The 21,064-nt window shown below is 36.2% G+C and overlaps 1 protein-coding gene across 1 annotated transcript in view; it reads right to left on the bottom strand.

The window, feature by feature from the left end:
* Positions 1–21,064, bottom strand: part of DNAH14 (dynein axonemal heavy chain 14) — a gene marked incomplete at its 3' end in the record, with an annotated part of 220,288 nt that overhangs the window by 11,424 nt on the left and 187,800 nt on the right. The window contains exons 70-76 of the mRNA XM_081039181.1: positions 17,241–17,477; positions 15,155–15,240; positions 12,553–12,709; positions 10,646–10,856; positions 7,924–8,026; positions 3,725–3,952; positions 588–785 (exon numbers count right to left, since the gene is read on the bottom strand). Coding sequence (XP_080895307.1) covers positions 588–785; positions 3,725–3,952; positions 7,924–8,026; positions 10,646–10,856; positions 12,553–12,709; positions 15,155–15,240; positions 17,241–17,477 — 1,220 coding nt within the window. The remainder of the gene's footprint in view (positions 1–587; positions 786–3,724; positions 3,953–7,923; positions 8,027–10,645; positions 10,857–12,552; positions 12,710–15,154; positions 15,241–17,240; positions 17,478–21,064) is intronic.

Below are 21,064 nucleotides of genomic sequence, written 5' to 3'. Positions count from 1 at the left end.
CGTAGGGTGTCAGATGGGTACTGGACTTATCGGGGGGCTCACTTCATAATTATATAAATGCCTAACCACTGTGCTATATGCCTGAAACTAATATAAAATAATATTGAGTGTCAACTATAAATAATACGTACACATATATATTCACGAATGTAAAGTACAGCATAGGGAGTATAGTCAATGGTATTGTAATAGCTATGTACGATGTCAGAGGGGTAGTAGACTTGGGGGCGAGGTTTATCACTTTGTGAGGGGTGTAAATGTCTAATCATTATGTTGTTTTGTACACCTGACACTAATAAAAAAAAATCGAGAAGCTATTTAATGGGAAGAAAAGAGAGCTCTTTCTACCTGTTTCTACCTTCCCATTCATTAGCTCTGCGTCCTGACTGGGTAAAGGCTCTGTAGGAGAGCAGTAGGCTGGACAGATGAAATGGTAATTCACCAAGTAATGGTAAATTAATTGTGTCACACTGAAAGTTAACAAAAGTCACTGAAAGTGAACATTAAAATGTACTTAAATGCAGATTTTAAATAATGCAGCAATGTTTAGTTGTCAAGGAATGTAAGAAAATGAATTCCTTCCTTACCTCCTCACTAGAGAAACTGAAGTCATCTTTCAGCACTTCAGGGTTACAAAACTGGTAGAGAAGGGTGTTCAGACACCGCCTGTCACAGTCATCAGTCACCTGGCCACCGTAGGTCACTTCCCCAATCAGGTAGCGCAGTGTCTGCCACGGGAGACTGGACTGCATGGACAGGGTATTTTCCATCACCTTTATGGCCACCTTTAAAAAACCCACCAGTTTTTATTATTTCAGCATGTGTTTTCAGCTGACTTTGATGTTTACAAAGTCAGCAACTCTCAAACAGCTACATATATTTTCTCAGTATGTTTTGATATCTGGTGAAGGAAGACACCTGCAGTATCTGAATTTTGGGGTACATTCCTAGCTTATTCTTAGCATCTCTTCTTCCACGTGAATTTTATTAATTCCAAAATCTCCCTAATTTGATTAGTAATTTTGGAGGAATTGATAAGTTATGATATAGGAAGTTTTCCTATCTAAGAACATGGGATGTTTTTATTTAGAGAAGGCAGGATTTAGGAAAAAAAAAAGGTGAGCAATCAGATTGCCACTTGTCAGTTGTGTAACTTGGGCAAGTTTATTAAGTGTCCCGTGCCTTTATTTCCTTACCTGTAAAATGAGGATAATTAGTGCATTTACCTCATAAGGTTGTTGTGAGAATTAAATAATTCATATAAAGCAATCAGAACACTTTCAGTTCTCAACAAATGTTACTCTTTCCCCCCTAATTTATAATGTTCTTTATATAGGACACCTACATTTCTTGTTAAGTTTGTTCTTCAATATTTAAAAAAAAATTTATCGCTATTGTGAACATACTGTCTTTCCTACTTCCATTCCTAGGTGTTTCTTGCTAAAGAAAAGTTATTGGGTTTTATACATTTGTATTTTCATCCAACCACTTTACCAAATTCTCTGATTCTTCAAGTTTCTTCCCCAAACTAACCTCATAGGTTTTCTAGATATAGTTATAGCATATATATTTTCTTTTTAAATTATTTTACAGCATTGATGTGAATTATGTAATTTTCTTACCTTATTGCATTTACTAGAACTTGTAATGCAATGTTGAATGGTAACGGTGATAATAGGCTTTCCTGTCTGAGTCTTGGTTTTACTTGAAACAATTTCAGTGTTTGGTTATTTAGAACAACATTCCCTGTAGTTTTTTTGTAGTCTTTTTCATATTTACGCAGTTCCTTTTAATCCCATGTTTTAGCGTTCTTATTAGGAGTGGCATCTGAGTTCATAGTAAAAGGCTTTTCTACATCTATTGATGATAAAGTTATAGATTTCTGGATATTGAGTCATTCTTGCAATAAACCCTACTTGTTCTTCTTGTATTATTCTTCCAATTTTTGCTGAAACCTATTGATAGTTTACATAGAATTTTTACATCAAGTTTTAAACAAAATTAGTCCTTATTTCTTATCTATGTAATCTTTATTGGGTTATTTCCTTGGTAGTTTCAAGCTTTCTTCAGTAAGTTTTTTTCTTCTAAAACAACCCATTTCAATAATTTTGTTTCTTAATGAGAAAATGCAGTCCATATTGCTTTATGTTATTTTTTTTCTTTTTACTTAGTTGTTTCTCTCCATTCCTCTTATTTTTGATAGTTGGATCAAATTGTTTTCTTTTTCTTCTTTATTTAGACATTATACTGTTCCTATTACAGGTTACGTTTCCTTTCCTTGAATTCACATTAAAATAATTTTCTTATTTCTTGTGTTCTTTCTCTTTTTGGTTACTGAATCTCATTAGATACGTCATTTGTCTTGGTCTTGCCCTTGGTGCTTAGGTCCAGGTTTGGGGGGGCTTTCAGTGGCAGTGGCCCTGCATCTGGCGGAAGGTACCCTGATATCTAGCCTTGTGGGCTGGTAGACAGCACCCGTCAGAGTGGCAGTCCCCTGAGGAAATTCTCTCCAAGTTGCCTGACGATGAGCAACTCCAACTGGGACGTCCCCTAGTGGGAGGAGCTGTGTCCCAACGCCAGACGTCCCACTTGCTTAATGAGAGGGGCTGTGCATAAATCCAATTCCTCACAAGTACCAAGGTGCTAGCAGTTGGAATTTCTAGAAAACTCCCTGAACACTAGGCACCAAAACTCAGAGAGCTGGGCACCCAGGCGGTTTGTTTCCCACTGAAAAATCTGCTCTTTTGTTTGCCACATAAAAGGCATATTAACCATTTGTCTAATACATGGTACAACTACCTTTTTTAAAACAAATATATTGTTTGCCTTTTGATTAAACTCTGAGTACGGTCTGACAGAGTGTTCTGGAGCTCAGATTCCTTAAGTGCAGCTGTTTTATGTCAGGTGTTGGCGAGGGGCAGCAGCATATACTCTAGGCAGTGGAGCTTGAAGCCTCATGTGGAAACTGAAAAGCCTTATGAAGAGATGGAAGGGCACCCATCTAAGGGGGGGTCTAGGAGACAGATACCCAGAGGCAGAATCAAGATTTGCCTCAGGTAGTTTTCTTCGTGTCTGCTCTAACATACACACGAATGGGGAATCAAAGCAACGCTTGACGTGGGAGCACAGCTGCAAGAAAAGTTTGAGCAGGTGCTACCACAAGTTTACTTTAGCAATAAGGAAAACACTCTACCATGTTAAGCACAAATAGAAGGTTCTATATAGAGGATAGTAAAGAAAGACTATTAGGTTAAACTATTTTCCCACCATAATGGGTCAGTGTAATCTCTCTTGCTTTCAATGAAGAAGCAAAAACAACACTTTTGTAGTGATTTATACGTGTCAGGCACTGTTCTAAGTGCTTTACTTGTGTTATAATAAGTACTCTGCCTCTTATAACATCCTTTAAAGTAGGTACTGACATTTGCCTTCCCCTCCTCACCCTGCCTTTTTTGACCAAGGAAACTGAGACCCAGAGAGGATAATTAGCTTTCCCACTAGATTGTACAACTGTTAAGTATTGGAGCTACAATTTGATTCCAGAAAAGCTGACTTCAAAGTCCATGCATACTTTTAAACAGTAGCCTTTTTATCTAGTTACAGAGTTCATTTTCAAATCACCATGAAAAACAGTATTTGTGTAGACACATAGTAGGCTTCCTGTTTGCATTGTATTGTTATTTAGTTGTTGTTACTGTTTATTTACTGAAGATACCACACTTACCTCTAAGTCTGAAGAACTAAATTGATAATCAATATTCCAGCCCAATACTCCATATATTTTTCTTTCATTGATCAGAGCATTGAAAAAACATAAGCTGAAGAGAAGTTTTTTCCACCATGGTCCACAGTCAGGTTTTTCAAATATTTCTTCTGTTACCACTCCAGGCCCGCTGTGTCCAAACGTCTGAAGTAAATTACTTTTCAGTCCCAGAGGATTTTCCACAGCAATCTTTAAAACAGATGTGAGTGAAAACAACACGTGAGGACAGATACAGGCACTAAGGACTCGAAGGGACTCTTTTGTATAGCACTGATAAAAAAACTAGCAAAGAATGTAACTGTTTTCAAGATTCAGTGGTAATCAAAATTCTTGTGTCATTCTTTTCCCATTTGAAAACTTCTGTGCAAGGACTGTACCAGATTTCCTATTGTTCCAAGTCCTATCTGAAAATGAGAAGTATATCATTGTCATTAAAAGGCTTCTTGTTTGCTCCAGGTATAGAGTTCTGGAAGCACAGCACTTTAGGAAATTGGACAATGAACAGTTATTGTCGTCTAAACTCTCATGGCAGGTAAGTGGCTGTAACAGAACCAGGGCTCTATGGCCTCAGCCAGGCAGCAGGTAAGGGAGTGCCAGATCAGGAAACAGAACGATTAGAACCAACACAAGTTTCGAGTCAGCACTAATTTTAAAAAGGAAAACAATTAATCTGGTGTGTTTCCAAATTGTTTTGCTTGCACTGAAAATCCCTCTGGTTGACTTTTTAACTAGGATAATTGAAGTGACAAGGGACAGAAGGTGACGTGAGAAGAGGATCAACTGGAGGGCTTTTTTGAGCGTGTGGCTGTTAAGTATGAAACTGTGAGGGTCTGAAATCTTCCCTTACTCGCAGTTTACGTATGGATACACACATTTTGTATGCATATGTATGTATGTATGTGTGTGTGTATGATATATAAAAATTGTGTGGATATGTATGTGTAAGTGTGTATGGATAGGTATGTATGATGTTTGGATGTGTGTGTACTCGAACAGGATTTCTGGGTCAGGGAGAAGACTATCTACAGAGCAGCTCTGGTTCCTCACAGGGTGACACAGTGGGAGTCGGATGTACCCTGTGAATGTACAGTGGGGTTTGTTCCTCAGGAGAGGGACTCAAATGATGAAATTTGGAGCGTACATAGAATGGCTACCATAGCAGCCCTTCCTTCCTTCCTGAGACAGAGAATGAGGCTTTTGCTCCGGAATGTAAACAAGTCCTCTCTGGAGATAGAGAAAGAGGTCTCTGGGTTTTTACAATGCCTGGAGTATAAGCAAATGGCTCTGAGTTTTATTATCCTTAGAATATGAGCAAGTAGCTGTGAAAAGTGCCTGGTAGAGGCGATATTCTCTGTCTGCCAAGGCATGTTTACCAGCAATCATAGCTCAGAAAGCCCTGACTATGCAGGAAAGAGAAAATATTCCCATTGTTTCTAGATCTACCCCACTCCCACAGGGGCAGCTATAGGAGGGGAAGGAGAGAGGAAAAGGGAGAGAGAAAATGTGTGTGTACAATTAATATTGCCTTGGGAAGAAAGTTACTAATACCTGAAAGGAAACTTTATTTTGTTAAATTTCAAAAGCAGTTTCATGCCATGTCCAAGGTTTTCCTTTCCCGTTCTTTCCTTCCTTTTTTTTCTTTATGGGATGATAATATTTGGGTCATATTTGTAAAGAAGTGATTTACTCACTCTGTCAGTTGATTCAGTTAAAAATCGGAACTGATTATTTTTGGGGGATGGGTGGTAAACTTTTTATTCAATTAATTCCATGTACCCATCATTCACCTTGGACAATGGTCAATATTGCAAAATCCTGTTTAGCTTAGTAGACAAAAAAAAAAAGCTGTAGCCAACCCATGAGAGCTTTGTAACAACCTTGAGTGTATTATTTTAGCTGTTCTGTCGTCTTTCAGATCTCCTTAAATGTGTCTTCTCTGATGCTTTCCTGCCTCTCCTCTGCCACACCAAGGCCACATCATATACTGGAAACACGTGCTTACATTTCTCATGCTTCCACTGGTCTGTGTGTTTGCCGGTAATAAGGTGGACATATACTGTTAAAATACCTTTCTTATACAATTAACACATGCTTGTTGTAAGAATTTTAGAAAAACAAATACAAAAAATAGAAAACAAAAATACTAAAAAAAATTATTATAAAATATAACAATGTAAAATATTTTTAAAATATTTAAAAATCACTAATAACATGCCACCTAGGTGTAACTACAGATAACATCTGGTTATATTTACTTCTATATAATATTTTTCCTTTTTATTTTCTTTTATAAAATTTATATCACACATCTTGTTTTCCATTTTGTTTTTTGCCATAGTCATTTCATGTTCTCGTATCATTAAATATTCCTTTAGAATTTTATTTTCAGTGGCAGCATACTGTTTCCTCATATAAATATACCATAAATTATTTGGCCTTTTCCTAGAATTGATCAAACTGTATGAAACTTGAAGAGACTATTTATATACAGAGGGTGCCAAAAAAATGTATACACATTTTAAGAAAGGAAAAAACTGTATTAAAATTACACTGATGGTAACTACTTTGAACACCTCTTCTAATTGCAGGAGTTAAATGTGACTTGTATTCATCTTTTGTTATCGGTATATATTGAGTCTTACAATTTTTTTCCTTTCTTAAAATGTGTATACATGTTTTTGGCACCCTCTGTACATTGCAAAATTACCTTCCTTGTTGGATTAATATCTTTCTGATATTACCTTATAAGCAGTATACGAGAGTGGTTATTTCATAATACCCCCATTTTTTTATAGATTAGAGTATTTCATAATACCCTTAACATCACTAATTATATCATAACAATTTCAAATCTTTGCCAGGTGTGATGGGCTGTCAAAGGTATCCATTGTTTTGATTTGCGTTTCTTTGATATCTAAAGACTAAATTTTTATTTTTTCATGTATCTATTGACCTGTTGTGTCCTTTGTCCATTTTTATGGGTGTTAGTGTTTTCCTTTATTATTTGTAGGTGCTCTTATTTATATATTAAGACAATTATCATCTCTATCTGTATAGACAATGGTATACAAAAAATCCCATAAAGTATGTATTAATTACAACCACCTTAAAAATGCTTACACTGATGGAGACTTAAGGTGGAGTTACAGCAATGACCGACTTAAAATGAAATGTTCCTTGAAGCTCTTTCTCTGTCCTCCCTGCCACCTTTCATTCCCCATCCCCAGTGCCTCAGTACCTCCACCTTCCAAATCCCCCAATCCTGGCCAAAGGTACAATGCTGTCTGAGATCGGACCCTGGGAAGGAAATGGGATATCTTGAGTCTCAGACTAAAAGCTGTGGATTTCTCCACACCATGTTCTATCTTCTCCAGGAGCAGGGCTGCTGGGAAGGAGGCTTGGTCTTGTCAGCTTGGGTAAATACACGCAGGAGACTGGGAAGGACTGGGGAGCACTGGGACAGGGAGGAGTTTCTTTGTTTCCCCAAAGTGAACCTGATTTATTCTCAGGCTGGACTGGGACCCTACCAGGAAAGTGCCTCATCCACCGGATTTCCTTGTTCTCACTCGAGTCTGTTAAATGTGGAAGTGTGCCTCTGCTCACCTATCTGGGCACAGCATTCTGCCATTGGTCAGTTTTCTTTGCTATTACGACTCCAATCTTCGGTCAACTGGAAACTCCTTTTTGACAGGATTGATCAAGTCTTAGTATTTATTCAAATTCAATGGTGGAGATGAGTAGGAGTCACAGATAATCCTCAGGAGGGCATTTTTAGTCAATAGTTTCACCCTGCTTTCTGCCAGACCCTTTCTAGAGAATTAATAATGAACTGTGAAATAGTTACGGGGAGCAGAGATAGGAGAATGCTAGAGGAGCAAAGGGTAGAAAAGGACACAAATTCTATATTCTGGTTTATAACAGTGAAAAGTCTAAGCATCCTTGTTTGAGAAAACGAACATCGAAATGGTGAGTCATTTGAAAGGCGGGATCTCATCTATTACTTTAGCATCCTTCCTGGTCCACAGCACAGGGCCGAGCACGAGCAGAAAGTTAGGATACTAGAATTAGCTTGTACTTCTCAACTCAGAATTATGAACGCAAGACGATTTACATTCAGTGTTCCTCAATCAGTATTAAAATCTGCTATCCTGTGGCCTTACCTTTAAACTCTTTTGAAGAAGAGGAATTGGGAAAGAACTGCTTGATTCTGAGCTTAACCATAGCCTAAACTCAGGGTCTACTGTCACATCTGGACTATTAAATCTGCAAAGGAAAAAATTATATATTGATGTGAAAAAGTTAAGCCAAACCAACATGTCCTAAATATCATAGTATTTCAATGTTTTAAGTGACATTAGAAATCATTTTAATAATCAAAGATTTTATTAGACTACCCTAAGAGCTTTCATGTTGCTCAAGAATTTGCACAAGACCCATTAATTCCCATTTCTAAAAAGTAGTTTTTCCTTCCCTAAGTACAAAAGTGATATATACTCATTGCAAAAAAACCTGGAAAAAATTACAAACTAAGAACAAAACGAGGAGTTCCTTTGGTCAAGTCTGGGACAATTGAACATCAAAATAAAAGATGATAGAGAAATTATAATCCATTGAATAAAACAGGAATCCGTTATATCAGTTCATACTGACGTAAACAAATTAATAAATGGGGGAGAAGGAAAACTTTTTTCCTTATAGAACATCATGTAACAAATCTAGAAGGAATGGTGGGATTCGAAAGCCACTGGTGGCAAATAATATAGTAACAATTCAGTAGAGAATTATCAATGGATGCTAAAATTAGTGTGTGAAAGTTTGAGATGTATATATGGCCTGAAAGTCATAACAGGCGGCAGATATCACTTTAATCAAATGATCCAAGTATATTACCAGTAATGGGACAGACGGACCTCCTGGGCCTCTTTGATAAGATGTACCAAGAAGGATATAACATCACTTCTGTAGCATTGCTGCAAAACTGCATAACCTTAATCTAACCATGGGAAAACAGCAGACAAACCCCAATTGATGGGCATTTGACAAAATAACTGGCTTGCCTTTTTTAAAATGTCAAAGTTATGAAAGGCCAAGACAGGCGGAGCAACGATTCTAGATTAGAGGAGCTTTAAGAGACACGACAAATGAATGCAATGAGAAATCCTGAACTGGAACCTGGACCAGAACTTTTTTTCTTTTTGTTGCAAATACACAGTATCACTGGGACAATAAGCTAGATATGACTAAGTTTGGTTGATTAGATAATCAATTAGGAGTCAAGTGGCATCACACCTGCAATTTACTTTCAAATCAGAAAAAAATTACATATGAAAGAAATGATAGCGCAAATGTTAATGGGAAAATAGAGGTAAAGGTTATAGAGGAGTTTCGGTATTATTCTTGTAACTTTTCTGCAAGTCTGAAATTTTTTTTTAATTTACAAAACAAACCAAAGCAACAAAAGCAAAAACAAATAAACCACACCCAAACACAAAATTAAACAGCAAAACAAAAATAACCTGAAATTTCATCATAGTTTTCTCTCTCTCTCTATTTTTTGAATAAAAATATACTGTACAGTCTGTTTATAGCCTATTTTTTCTCTTAGCAGTATATTGTGAACTTATTTCTTTAATTCCCAAATTTTAGAAAAATTTTTTTTACATTTTTCTCTCCCGCTGTAGGATACGAAGGTGATAGTCTTAATCATTTAAAGCCTTTATTTGATAAATAAGTATGAATTTATGACAATTATACTCTGATTATATAGAATGTTTTTTACATATTGTTAATTATTCTTACAAGCCTTTGAAATTCTGTTCTGAAGAACATTTCTCTAATTTAATTTTTTTAGTGATACATTGCTATCTGCCATTCTATTGCTTCTCTCTGTCTTAATATACTTTTTGAAGGCTGATACAATGTCTGTCTGGTCCATGCTGTGTCCTTAGTCGCTAATGATTCTTGGCTAATAGTAGGTACCCTATAAATATTTTTGAATGAATAATGAATGAAAGACCTGGTCGAAATTATTGTGTCATCTTCCAAAGTTTACATCTATTGAAATCATATGTCTAAGACACCTTTGTTTTCTGAGTCTCTGAACTGATGAGATAAATGTGGAAAAGAGAAATTATGAAATAATTTTTAAACTGCTAAAAAAGTAACAGTTGAGAACAGAATGAATGATATTAGCCGAGTATTTAGAAATTTAAGTCAGTTGCATTTATGAATGTCTCATTATTTGTAAGTCAAAGGGGAGAGAGAAAAGGAATGACTCATGTTACCATGATGCTGACATCACTCTCCCACATTGTTCATTCTTCACTCAAAATTATAGCAATCAATTTCCAAATACTTTCATTGCAAAGAAAAAGGCTGAACTTATGGAAATTGCTGCCTGAGTGAGCAAGTGCTTTGGGAGATAAAACCTAGAAAAGTGGGTTGAGCTAGAGAAAGTCAGGTAAGTACTAAATACAGGCCATAAAACAAATTGTTACTGAAAGTATGAATATGAAGTATTACATTCTGCTACTTGGAATCACAGGATATTAAAAACTATGTTACAGAACTATACATCTATATATTTTGTATATTTTGCATGGATATCTATTGAGAATGAGAGTATGAGAAGGAAAAAGAGAAGGTGATAAACAAGATGGAAAATAAAAACTAAAAAGGCCTTTTTTCTAAAAAAAACTGATATATTTTCAGAGTAGTTTTCAAGGTCTTAGAAGAATAGAACCCACATAAGACAGCTTCCTCTGAGTGGTCCATCACATTATTTTATCATTGTTTAAGTATAATATATGTTGCCATTTCCTGTTTTACTTTATTGCTTTAATAATTAATCTAATCCCTTACAAATAAATGTAAAACTCTTACGATTCTACAATAGTGCAAAGCCTTGGCATAAACGATGCTGCATGATGGCAGTTCTGGAGAATGACCCATTGTTCTGTTTTGGTTAGGGCCTTAGCAATGAGGTCTTCTGCCTTAGCTTCCCGGCCGTGGCCCAGAGAAATCATGGTCATGTGATAGGTTGTTCCTTTTAACTCTTGTGCAAATTTCCGGAGCGCATCGGTGATATCAATCCCTGTATAATAACGTGGAAAGGTACATACAATTGCAAATTCCTCTAACTGCCTCTTAAAAAATTACATCTAGCATTTATTGAGTGGTGGTAGGAGAAGGTATAGACTTAGTGGAAAAACTACAGTATTTGAAATTAGTACCTAGAGTTCAAATTTTGACCCTGCCACTTACTGTGTTTCCCCCAAAATAAGACCTAGCTAGACCATCAGCTCTAATGCGTCTTTTGGAGCAAAAATTAATATAAGACCCTGTCTTATACAAGACCCGGTGTTATATTATATTACATTATATTATATAAGACCCGGTCTTACACTATAGTAAAATAAGACCGGGTCTTATATTAATTTTTGCTCCAAAAGATGCGTTATTGCTGATGGTCCGGCTAGGTCTTATTTTCGGGGAAACACGGAACTAACTGGGTAACCTAGGTTTTCTAACATAAGGGGATTATAATATCTACCTATAGCAGCAACTGCTGGTTACCTACTCCAGTATCACTTGTCCCTTCCTCCTCTGGAGCTGAACCCCAATGTTACTTGAGATGGCTGTGTACCCAGGTAAAATACTTTGCTTTTAGCCTCTCTTGCAGTTTAGTATGGGCATCTAAGTTTTGTGAATAGGCTTTGACAGCAATGTTTGTTACATAGTTGTGTAATTGTTCCTTGCCTCCATTCTGTTGTTACAACATGGATATGAAGGCTGGAGCCCTAGCTGCCATTTGGGGCTAAGTCTTCAAGAAATGGGCAGCACCCATTATGAGGGTGTCAGGCATGTAGCCAGTTGCTTTGCATAGAAAAAGTTTCAGATGAGAAAGCCTCCACATGGAGGCATTTTGGTTGAGATTTTTGCCCAATAGAATCAAAGTTTGAAAATGGTGAATTCTAAAGACACATTTGATTTGGAGTGAAGAACAGGAGATACCTGAAGAAAATATTTTGCTTAGGGTCTGTAGACCAAAGACAAGAAAAAGGAAAAGAACAGCATTTGGAGTTTTAAGGAATACAAGGGATGGATCAGCAGGACCACATGTTAATTTTATAACATGTATATCTTTTCATGAGCCAACGTAAATGAAAAGTTAATGCAAGGGAAATCCCAATTTTGCAACCAATAATACATGTTTGGGAGGTATTTTCTGAACAGAAAACTAGTGCGGATCAATTTTTCCACATTTGTGAATCTGAGCAATCTTAGTCCTCTCTTTGTTCTTTTACATTTTTAGAAAGATTCATTTATTTATTTATTTATTTATTTTTTAATTAATTAATTTATTTATTAGTTTCAGGTGTACAAAACAAGGTAATACTTAGACGTTCATCATTTATATCCCTCATACTGTGAACCCCCCTTCCCCCATCCACTATCTCTCCGACCTCACACTGAACCATCACATTATATGTATAAAATTATAGTTGGCATTCATTAATGTTTAGCTTCTGGTGTACAATGCCATGATCAGGTATCCACAGTATCCCTGAGGTGGTCTCCCAAATAGAACGCATGTCCATCGGATACCCAACAAAATCTTAGAAAGATTCATTCTTAATAAACTTTAAAATTTAAATCTGTCCCTTCCCCAAATATTTACATAAGAATGGGAAAATATTTTAAACATGAAATAACCTGACACAGGACCTACTTGCCTGTATCTTTTGACAAAATTGATTCATCATCTTAACTGTTTACAAGTAGCTTACCAGGGGTGTGAATAAGTATCAGTGGGGTTTTGGCACTGGATTCTTTATATACTTCTTTCCAGGTAGTTCCAGTTCTGTGAATGTATTCACTTCCTATTTTTTCAGTTATGAACTTACACACGGAATTACTTAAACTTTCTGGCCTAAGAATTTTTATCTAAAAAAGAAAACATGGAAGATAAGGTAACTTTTAAAACCACCCAAAGGGATATTCACTACGATAAACAAACAAATAAACTAAGATGTATTCATTCAGTTGGAGTTACGGTGTTTCTGGGCAAGTGTAACGGGAGAGAGTCTATTTGTGGTGGGGAAACTGCTATCATTGCTCTCGACCCTCATAACTTGGTTTTCAGGGCCAAAGCAAGATCTCAGTCAGAGTGTGAAAGAGATAGAAGCACAAGGTGGCCCTCGCATAAGGGAAGGGCCCATGTGGGACAGGGGTATCAGTCTCTCCAGTTACCCGGTGGATGACATAAACTAGAGAAGTGGGTTGGATAGAAGAAAAATAATTGTCTTGTGTAAGAAAAACAAAGATGCAAATATGATACTAAGTGGCAACCAGTCTTCAACTTCAGTGTCAGGAAGTCACTGGGAGACAGAAGACTGGTGCCCTGGTCCAAAGTGGCAGACATGACTCAGCTCCAGTTACTGCTACTGAGGACTGTGGGCCCAGTATGCCTGATTTTCTAACTTTTTGATAGAAACTAAAAATCTGGATTTTCATGTGCAATCTCTCAACTTGCAGAGTTTGGCTCTAAAAACAAAACAAAACAAAAGAAAACACTAAACAAAACTTGTATACTAATGTTCATAGCAGCATTATTCACAACAGCCAAAAGGTGGAAGCAATCCAAGTGTCCATAAACAGATGAATGGATAAACAAAAATATGGTCTATATATACCATGGGATATTATTCAGCCTTAAAAAAGAAAAAAATTCTGACACCTTGTACAACATGCATGAACTTTATAAACATTATTCTAAGTGAAATAAGCCAGACACAAAAGATAAATATTGTGTGATTCCACTTACACAAGGTCCCTAGAACAGGTAAATTCATAGAGACAGAAAGTAGACTGGCGGTTGCCAGGGTCTCGTGAGAGGAAGGGAGAACTTATTGTCTAATAGGTACAGAATTTCTGTTTAAGATGATGAAAAAGTTCTGGAAACGGACAGTGGTGATGGTTGCACAACAGTGTGAATGTACTTAATACCCCTGAATTTTACACCTAAGTAGGGTTAAAAGGGATTATTAGAATTAAATGAAATAATGTATGTATATTTTGCCAAAACAAAAAAATTAGAAAATTTACTTTAAGAAATACATGTACATAGAATTTTTAAAATACGGTATATTTTAGTTATCTTTACTTGAAGACTTTAAAGTCTTGTAAGAAAGATTTCCTTAAATTCAAAATCCATTTGTTTAGTGATAAATTACTCTTGAAATGTTGCAACAACAACAACAGAAAACTGTGGGCCAAATAAAACATGTCTATAGTCAGATGAATTTTTTTTTTTTGCAACCTCTATCTAGAGTGAAATATAAAGTGTTGCAAAAATAAAATTTAAGGAAGACATCAAAAGAAGTATTGGCTGTCCAGGCTGGAATTTGCAGTTTAGGGTCAAGAGGGGAATGAGAGGACGGAGTTTTCCCTCACTAAACTGGAGGGTAAATGTGAACAAAAAAGATTGTTTGAGGTAATAAGGACAAGTTTAGGATGACCTACTTTGGTAAAGGGTAATACAGAGTTACTGCCAAAAGCACAGATTTTACAGTCAAACTCTGAGTTTCAATCCTGGCTTTATCAGGCATTTCTAAGCCTTGGCTTCCTATTTTGTAAAATGGAGAAAATAATCGTGCCTACCCCCCTAAGATTATTATAAGGCTTAAATGAAATTACATATGCAAAATGCTTAGTATGCTAAGCTTTTGATATTTTAAAGGGCTCATAAATGACCCCCATTCACATCTCTAACCCAGCCCCCTCTCCTTGCCCCTACAGCCAGATTCTGAAGAAACAGAGGAGTCAGGCAAAATGTCACCTTTGTTACTAACACAGGCCAAGCTGGTGGATGTGGTGGAAGCGTGGTGTGGTAGCGTAGGTGAGAAGCTTCCTGATACTGAACCCTAGAGTTAGACAGACTTATCTGTCACAAGCAGTGCTGGGCAGCCATTGGCTTTTCTTTAAAGGGCCAGGGCCTGTTTCTGTATAATTTAGGACATTGAGAAGCAGAGCAGAAAGTATGCTTTCTGCAGGCAGGCGGATCCCAACAGGGCCAGGGGAGAAAGGACTGAACAAAGCATTCTGAGTTTATCTCTCACATTTACCCATCTGATAAATCCTTCCTCCTCTCTATGGAGGAGTGAGTAAGGGGACAGAGAGATGACAGGAATGTTACTCTAACTGGACCCCCTCCATGAGAAAGAAACATTAAGATGGAGTGTAAATGCTTCTCTCCAACATTAACATTTGTTAAACATTAGCTTGTGAAACCGATGTTTTGCTATGACAGCTTAGATTCGAAGGGTTTAAGTTACTAACAAAGTGCTCAAAACATTTAGAATATCAATATTTTCTCCTAGCACACCTTACCAAAATAAGTCTTTGAAATGGAGTGAGTTTCTCCCAGGGAAAATGTATAGGACTACATAATTCTTCATTTTCATTCACAAGTTCAGCTAGATATAATTTAGAGAAAGAAACTGAGATTAACAATCAAACACTTTGGATCACTCAAAGATACCACAAATGAAAATTTTTGTTTATGAAGTTGTTTTTTTTAAAACAGGCTGACTGCTTTTAAAGTGAGCTTTATTTCTATAGGATTTGAGGCATCACTAACTATCCTTAATACCGCAAAGGAAAGAGACATTAAAGTTAAGTTTGAACTTGGCCCTGGCAAAGCAGTTGATGAATAGTGCTTTAACAAGATGATAGACAGCTGAAGGAAAAAAATGAGAAGCAAAGGGCATGCCTACACTTGCATATGTGATGTTTTTTTTATGAATATAAAAAACTAATAACTTTAGAAGTTAGACAGTTTTATTCAAATCCACCTATAAAAGATATAGGAAATGAGAATCAAATGGAAATGCAACAAGAATCTCAAATTTTTGCAAAGGTGAATACCGACTCCTCTTATCACTGCAGTAGAGTCCTACTGGATCACACTGTCTTGCAAAGTGGGAAGTCTTCTAGTTCTCATTCTAATTACCCCAGATTCAGCTATCATTTCTACCTGCCTTACATTTCTATGGTATTTCCCCAATGTCTAACTTTAAATACAACTTAGATTATAGAAATAGCTTTTTTAAATATAACTAAAATAGGTTTGTTGAGCTTATAAAAAAAGTCCATGATACATAAAAAAATCTAGCTACAAATTGATAAATTTGGGGTTACTTAAAAAATAAAAAGATCTACATTTTACAAAATGGGTCAGTAAAAGTTCCTTTAAATAAAAGATATTGACTCATAATAAATGATGAATCCAAAATTGATTAGTGAAAGATGCAACAAAATAAAATAATGACCCAGAGGGAAAACTCTAGGGGAGAATTTCTTAATCAGAACTAGAAATCAAGAAGCTACAAAAGAAAAACAAATAGACATAATTGACTATGCAAACATTTAAACATTTGTGTGGTGAGATACTAGAAACAAATCCAATACACAATGAGAAATTTTGAAAAAATATTCAGATGAAAAGATTATTATCTTTCAAAACACAAAAAATTAATCATCTTACATTAATGGGGTCCTTACAAATGGACAAATAAGAGATAAACAATCCTGTAGAAAAATGGTCTAAGTACATGAACAGGCAAATCCAAATGGTCAACGAACATCGGAAAGTCACCCAAACTTGTTAGTGGTCAGCGATATTCAAATTAGAGCACTTTAAACTTTTCAGATTGGCCAAAGTTAAAAAAGATCAATACGCTTCTTGGAAAACGGGCACTCACATATTGGTTGGTGGAAGTATGAATTATCATGGATTTTAAAGAAAAGCAACTTGGCAGCAACTATCAACATAAAAATGATATACTTTTGGCCCAGCAACTCCACTTCTGGCTACCTATCCCATAGAAATAAAAGTGAATGAAATATGTGTAACGATGTTTATGTTATTGCACAACATAATTATATATTGTGGCAAAAATCTGGAAGCAAAATGGAGAAAAAGATAGAAGGAAAACAAATTAGGTTGTATCCCGAATAGACGGGATGTGGGTGGCAGTGGCAGGGAAAAGGGAGGAGGAGAGTTCAAAGTGGAAAAACAAGAAGGACAAGATGTGCTAAAAATAGCAAGTCATTTAAAGCACCTTCTATTTCCTATGCAATTAAAAAAAACATATCTGTTATATAAAACATATCTGTTACATAAAACACATATCTGTTATATGCATAGGTTCGTTCAGATTCAAGTGTCAAAACTAGGGTAGTTTATTTCACCTCTCTGAAATTTTGACTTCTTATGAGAGTTTCTCATTGACCACAATGTTCATAATAATCATTTCACAAGATTGTCGTGAGGATTACATTAGAGAACATGAAACATGGTGACATAATGTTCTTCTTTTCATTTTTTTTCATAATATATTGAACTACACTTACAAGTTGATAATCCACATACACATATAATCAAGTTAGACTAAAACATTGATTGCTTTCTTACTTTCCTCCGGTGATTTTTCACTGTCCTCCAATGAAGCATTTTCTGAAGAGAAGGGTATGCTCATCAGAACATATGCAGCCTGACTGTTTTTGAAAGCATTCCATTGTGATGTATTTGATAAGAGGGATTTGCAGAGAAGAGAAAATGGTTCTAGTTGACTGTTGACATATTGGCATTGCTTCCACATGGAATCTGATACCCACTGAAGATGTCGATTTCTACACATTTCATATAAGCCTTAATGGGAAAGGAAAAATGGTCACATTGGAAGAGATATATCCTTTACCTTTTAGTTACAAAGTGGATGCTTAATAAATATTTGTTGTTGAGAAAAAGCCATTTTATATAAAAATTAATTACGTAAAAGGTAATGTTTCATGGTGGTGAAAAACCAAAATTTACCATCTTAACCATTTTTAAGTATACAGTTCAGTAAAGTATATTCATATTGTTGTGAAATAGATATCCAGAACTTTTTCTACAAATCTGAAACTCTGCACATTAAACAACCATTTTCCCCTCCCCCAACTCGTGGTCATCACTACTTTACTTTCTGTTTCTATGAATTTGACTTTTTTAAGATACCTCACATAAGTGGACTGATACAATATTTGCTCTTTTTCTGACTGGCTTATGTCACTTAGCATGTCCTCAAGCTTCATCCTTATTGTAGCATGTGACAGGATTTCCTTCTTTAAAGGCTGGGTAATATTCCACTGTTGAACATCTTTTCATTTGCTTGTTGGAGATTTGTATAACATCTTTGGAGAAATGTTTATTCAAGTCCTTTGTCCATTTCTAAATTGGGTTATTTGATTTTTTTGTTGTTGAGTTGTAAGACTTTTTTTAAAAATATATATTCTATACATTCACTCCTTAACAGATATATAATTCAAAATATTTTCTCATTCCAGAGGTTGAATTTTCACTCTGTTGATTGTGGGCTTTGATGCACAAATGTATTTAAGTTTGATGTAGTTCCATTTGTTTATTTTTTCTTTTATTGCCTGTGCACTGGTGTCTTATCCAAGAAAGCATTGTCCAGTGTTATGAAAAGTTTCTCCTATGTTTTCTTCTAGGAGTCTTATAGTTTTAGGTCTTTGTTTAGGTCTGAATCCATTTTGAGTTGATTTTTGTATTTGGTGTAAGGGTCCAATTTAATTCTTTTGCACGTGGATATCCAGTTTTATTGCTGAAGAGACTGACCATTTTCCATGGACTGGTCTTTGCACCCTTTGCACCCTTGTATAGACACATGGGTTAATTTTTGGGGTCTCTATTTTGTTCCGTTAATCTCTGGTTGTCTTTATGCCAGAACCAGTTTTGATTACTGGAACTATATACGTTGAAATCAGGAAGTGTGATGCCTCTAACTTTGCTCTTCTTTTTAAAAATTGTTTTGGTTATATGAATTTTAGGAAGAAGTTTTCTATTTCTGCAAAAAAGGTCATTGGGATTTTGACAGAGATTGCATTAAATCTGGAGATTGCTTTGGGTTAGTAAAGGTATCTTAACAATGCTAAGTCTGCCAATCCATGAACAGGGCATGGCTTTCCATTTATTTGTGTCTTCTTTAATTTCTTTTAGTCATGTTTTGTAGTTTTCAGTGGACAAGTGTTTCATCTCCTTAGTTAGATTTATTCCTAAGTATTTTACTCTTTTTGATGCTATTGTAAATGGGACTGTTTTCTTAATTTCCTTATCCTATGTTTGTCGTTACTGTATAGAAATGAAACTGATTTTTAATATTGATTTTTCATGTGTTATTGATTTCTAGTTTCATTCCACTGTGGTCAGAAAAGATACTTTATATAGTTTCATTTCAATCTTCTTGAATTTGTTAAAACTTGTTTTGTGTCCTGACATGTGGTCTATCCCGGAGAATGTTCCATGTGCACTTGAGAAGAACGTATCCAGGAGTGTTGCTATCGTTGGGTAGAGTGTTCTGTATACATCAGTTAGGTTCTAGTGGTCTATAGTGTTGTCCAAGTTCGCTACTTCCTTACTGGTCTTGTGTCTGGTTGTTCTATCCATTATTATCTTTTTTTTTCCAAGTCAAGTTGTCCTTTCAATCTTAGTTGTGGAGGGCACAGCTCAGCTCCAGGTCCAGTTGCTGTTGCTAGTTGCAGGGGACACAGCCCACTATCCCTTGCAGGAGTCGAACAGGCAACTTTGTGGTTGAGAGCCCACACTCCAACCAACTGAGCCATCCAGGAGCTCAGTGGCAGCTCAGCTCAAGGTGCCGTGTTCAATCTTAGTTGCAGGGGGCGCTGCCCACCATCCCTTGTGGGACTTGAGGAGTTAAACCGGCACCCTTGTGGTTGAGAGCCCACTGGCCCATGTGGGAATCGAACTGGCAGCCTTCGGAGTTAGGAGCACAGAGCTCCAAACACCTGAGCCACCGGGCCGGCCCCTGTTCTATCCATTATTGAAAGGAGGGTACTGAAGTCTCCTACTGTCATTGTGTTGCAGCTATTTCTCCCTTCAATTCTGTCAATGTTTGCTTCACATAATTAGCAGCTCTGAGGTTTGATGCATAAAAAGTCATAATTGTAACATCTTGAAGAATTGACCCTTTTATCATTATACAATGTCCATCTTTGTCTCTTACAATTTAAGTTTTTGCTTTAAAAATCTTATTTTCCTTATATCAGTATTGCCACTTCTACTCTTATCATTTGCTTAAATATCTTTCTCCATCCTTTCACTTTCAACCTACGTGTATTCTTAAATCTAATGTAAATCTTGTCGAGAGCATGTAGTTATATTCTGTATTGTATTCATTAAGCCAATCTATGTCTTTTTTTTTAATATATTTTTTTAAATTAAATTTATTGGGGTGACAATTGTTAGTAAATTTACATAAATTTCAGGTGTACAATTCTGTATTACATCATCTATAAATCCCATTGTGTGTTCACCAGCCAGAGTCAGTTCTCCTTCCATAACCATATATTTGATCCCCCTTACCCTCATCTCCCACCCCCGACCCCCTTACCCTCTGGTAACCACTAAATTACTGTCTGTGTCTATGAGTTTTTGTTTCTCATTTGTTTGTCTTGTTCTTTTCAATCTATGTCTTTTGATCAGGGAGTTTAATCCATTTACATAGTTATCTGTAGGGAAGGATTTACTACTGCCATTTTGTTAATTGTTTTCTGGATGTCCTGTAGATTTTATGTCCCTTGTTTTGTTTCTTACTGCCTTTGTATTTCATGGATTTTTTGGTAATTACATTCAATGATTCTCTTTTCATTTCCTTTTGTGAATACTCTACAGGTGTGTGTGTGTGTGTGTGTGTGTGTGTGTGTGTGTGTGTGTGTGTTTACTCGATTAGGGTTCTCCAGAAAAACAGAATAGGATATATTTAGAGATATGTGAGGAGATTTATTGTAGGAATTGATTAGGGAGGCATTTGACTTGAGGATGGCCCTCGCCAATATGGATGGGCATTATCCAATCCAGTGAGGAACTAACCAGAAGAAAGAAACTGAGAAACGGCAAAATAACTCTCTTCGCTTGAGCCTCACCTTCTCCAGCTCTCAGATGATATCCAGACCAGACTTAACACCATCAGCTCCTCTGGTTCTCACGCTTTTGAACTCAGGCTGAATTACACTACTAGCTTTCCTAGTTCTCCAGCTTACAGATCATGGGACTTCTCAGCCTCCATAATCATGTAGATTAAGATTACAATAACTATAGCAATTGCCATTTATTCATTCATTCCAAAACTACTGAGTATCAATTGTATGCTCAGCAGTATAGGGGATACAATGATGAATTAGACATTGCACCTATCTCAAGATGCTTTCAGTTTGATA

Source organism: Rhinolophus hipposideros (assembly GCF_964194185.1).
Source record: "Rhinolophus hipposideros genome assembly, chromosome: 26".
Lineage (NCBI taxonomy): Eukaryota > Metazoa > Chordata > Mammalia > Chiroptera > Rhinolophidae > Rhinolophus > Rhinolophus hipposideros.
The sequence above is the reverse complement of the archived record's forward strand: the minus strand, read 5'-3'. Positions and strand labels throughout refer to the sequence as shown.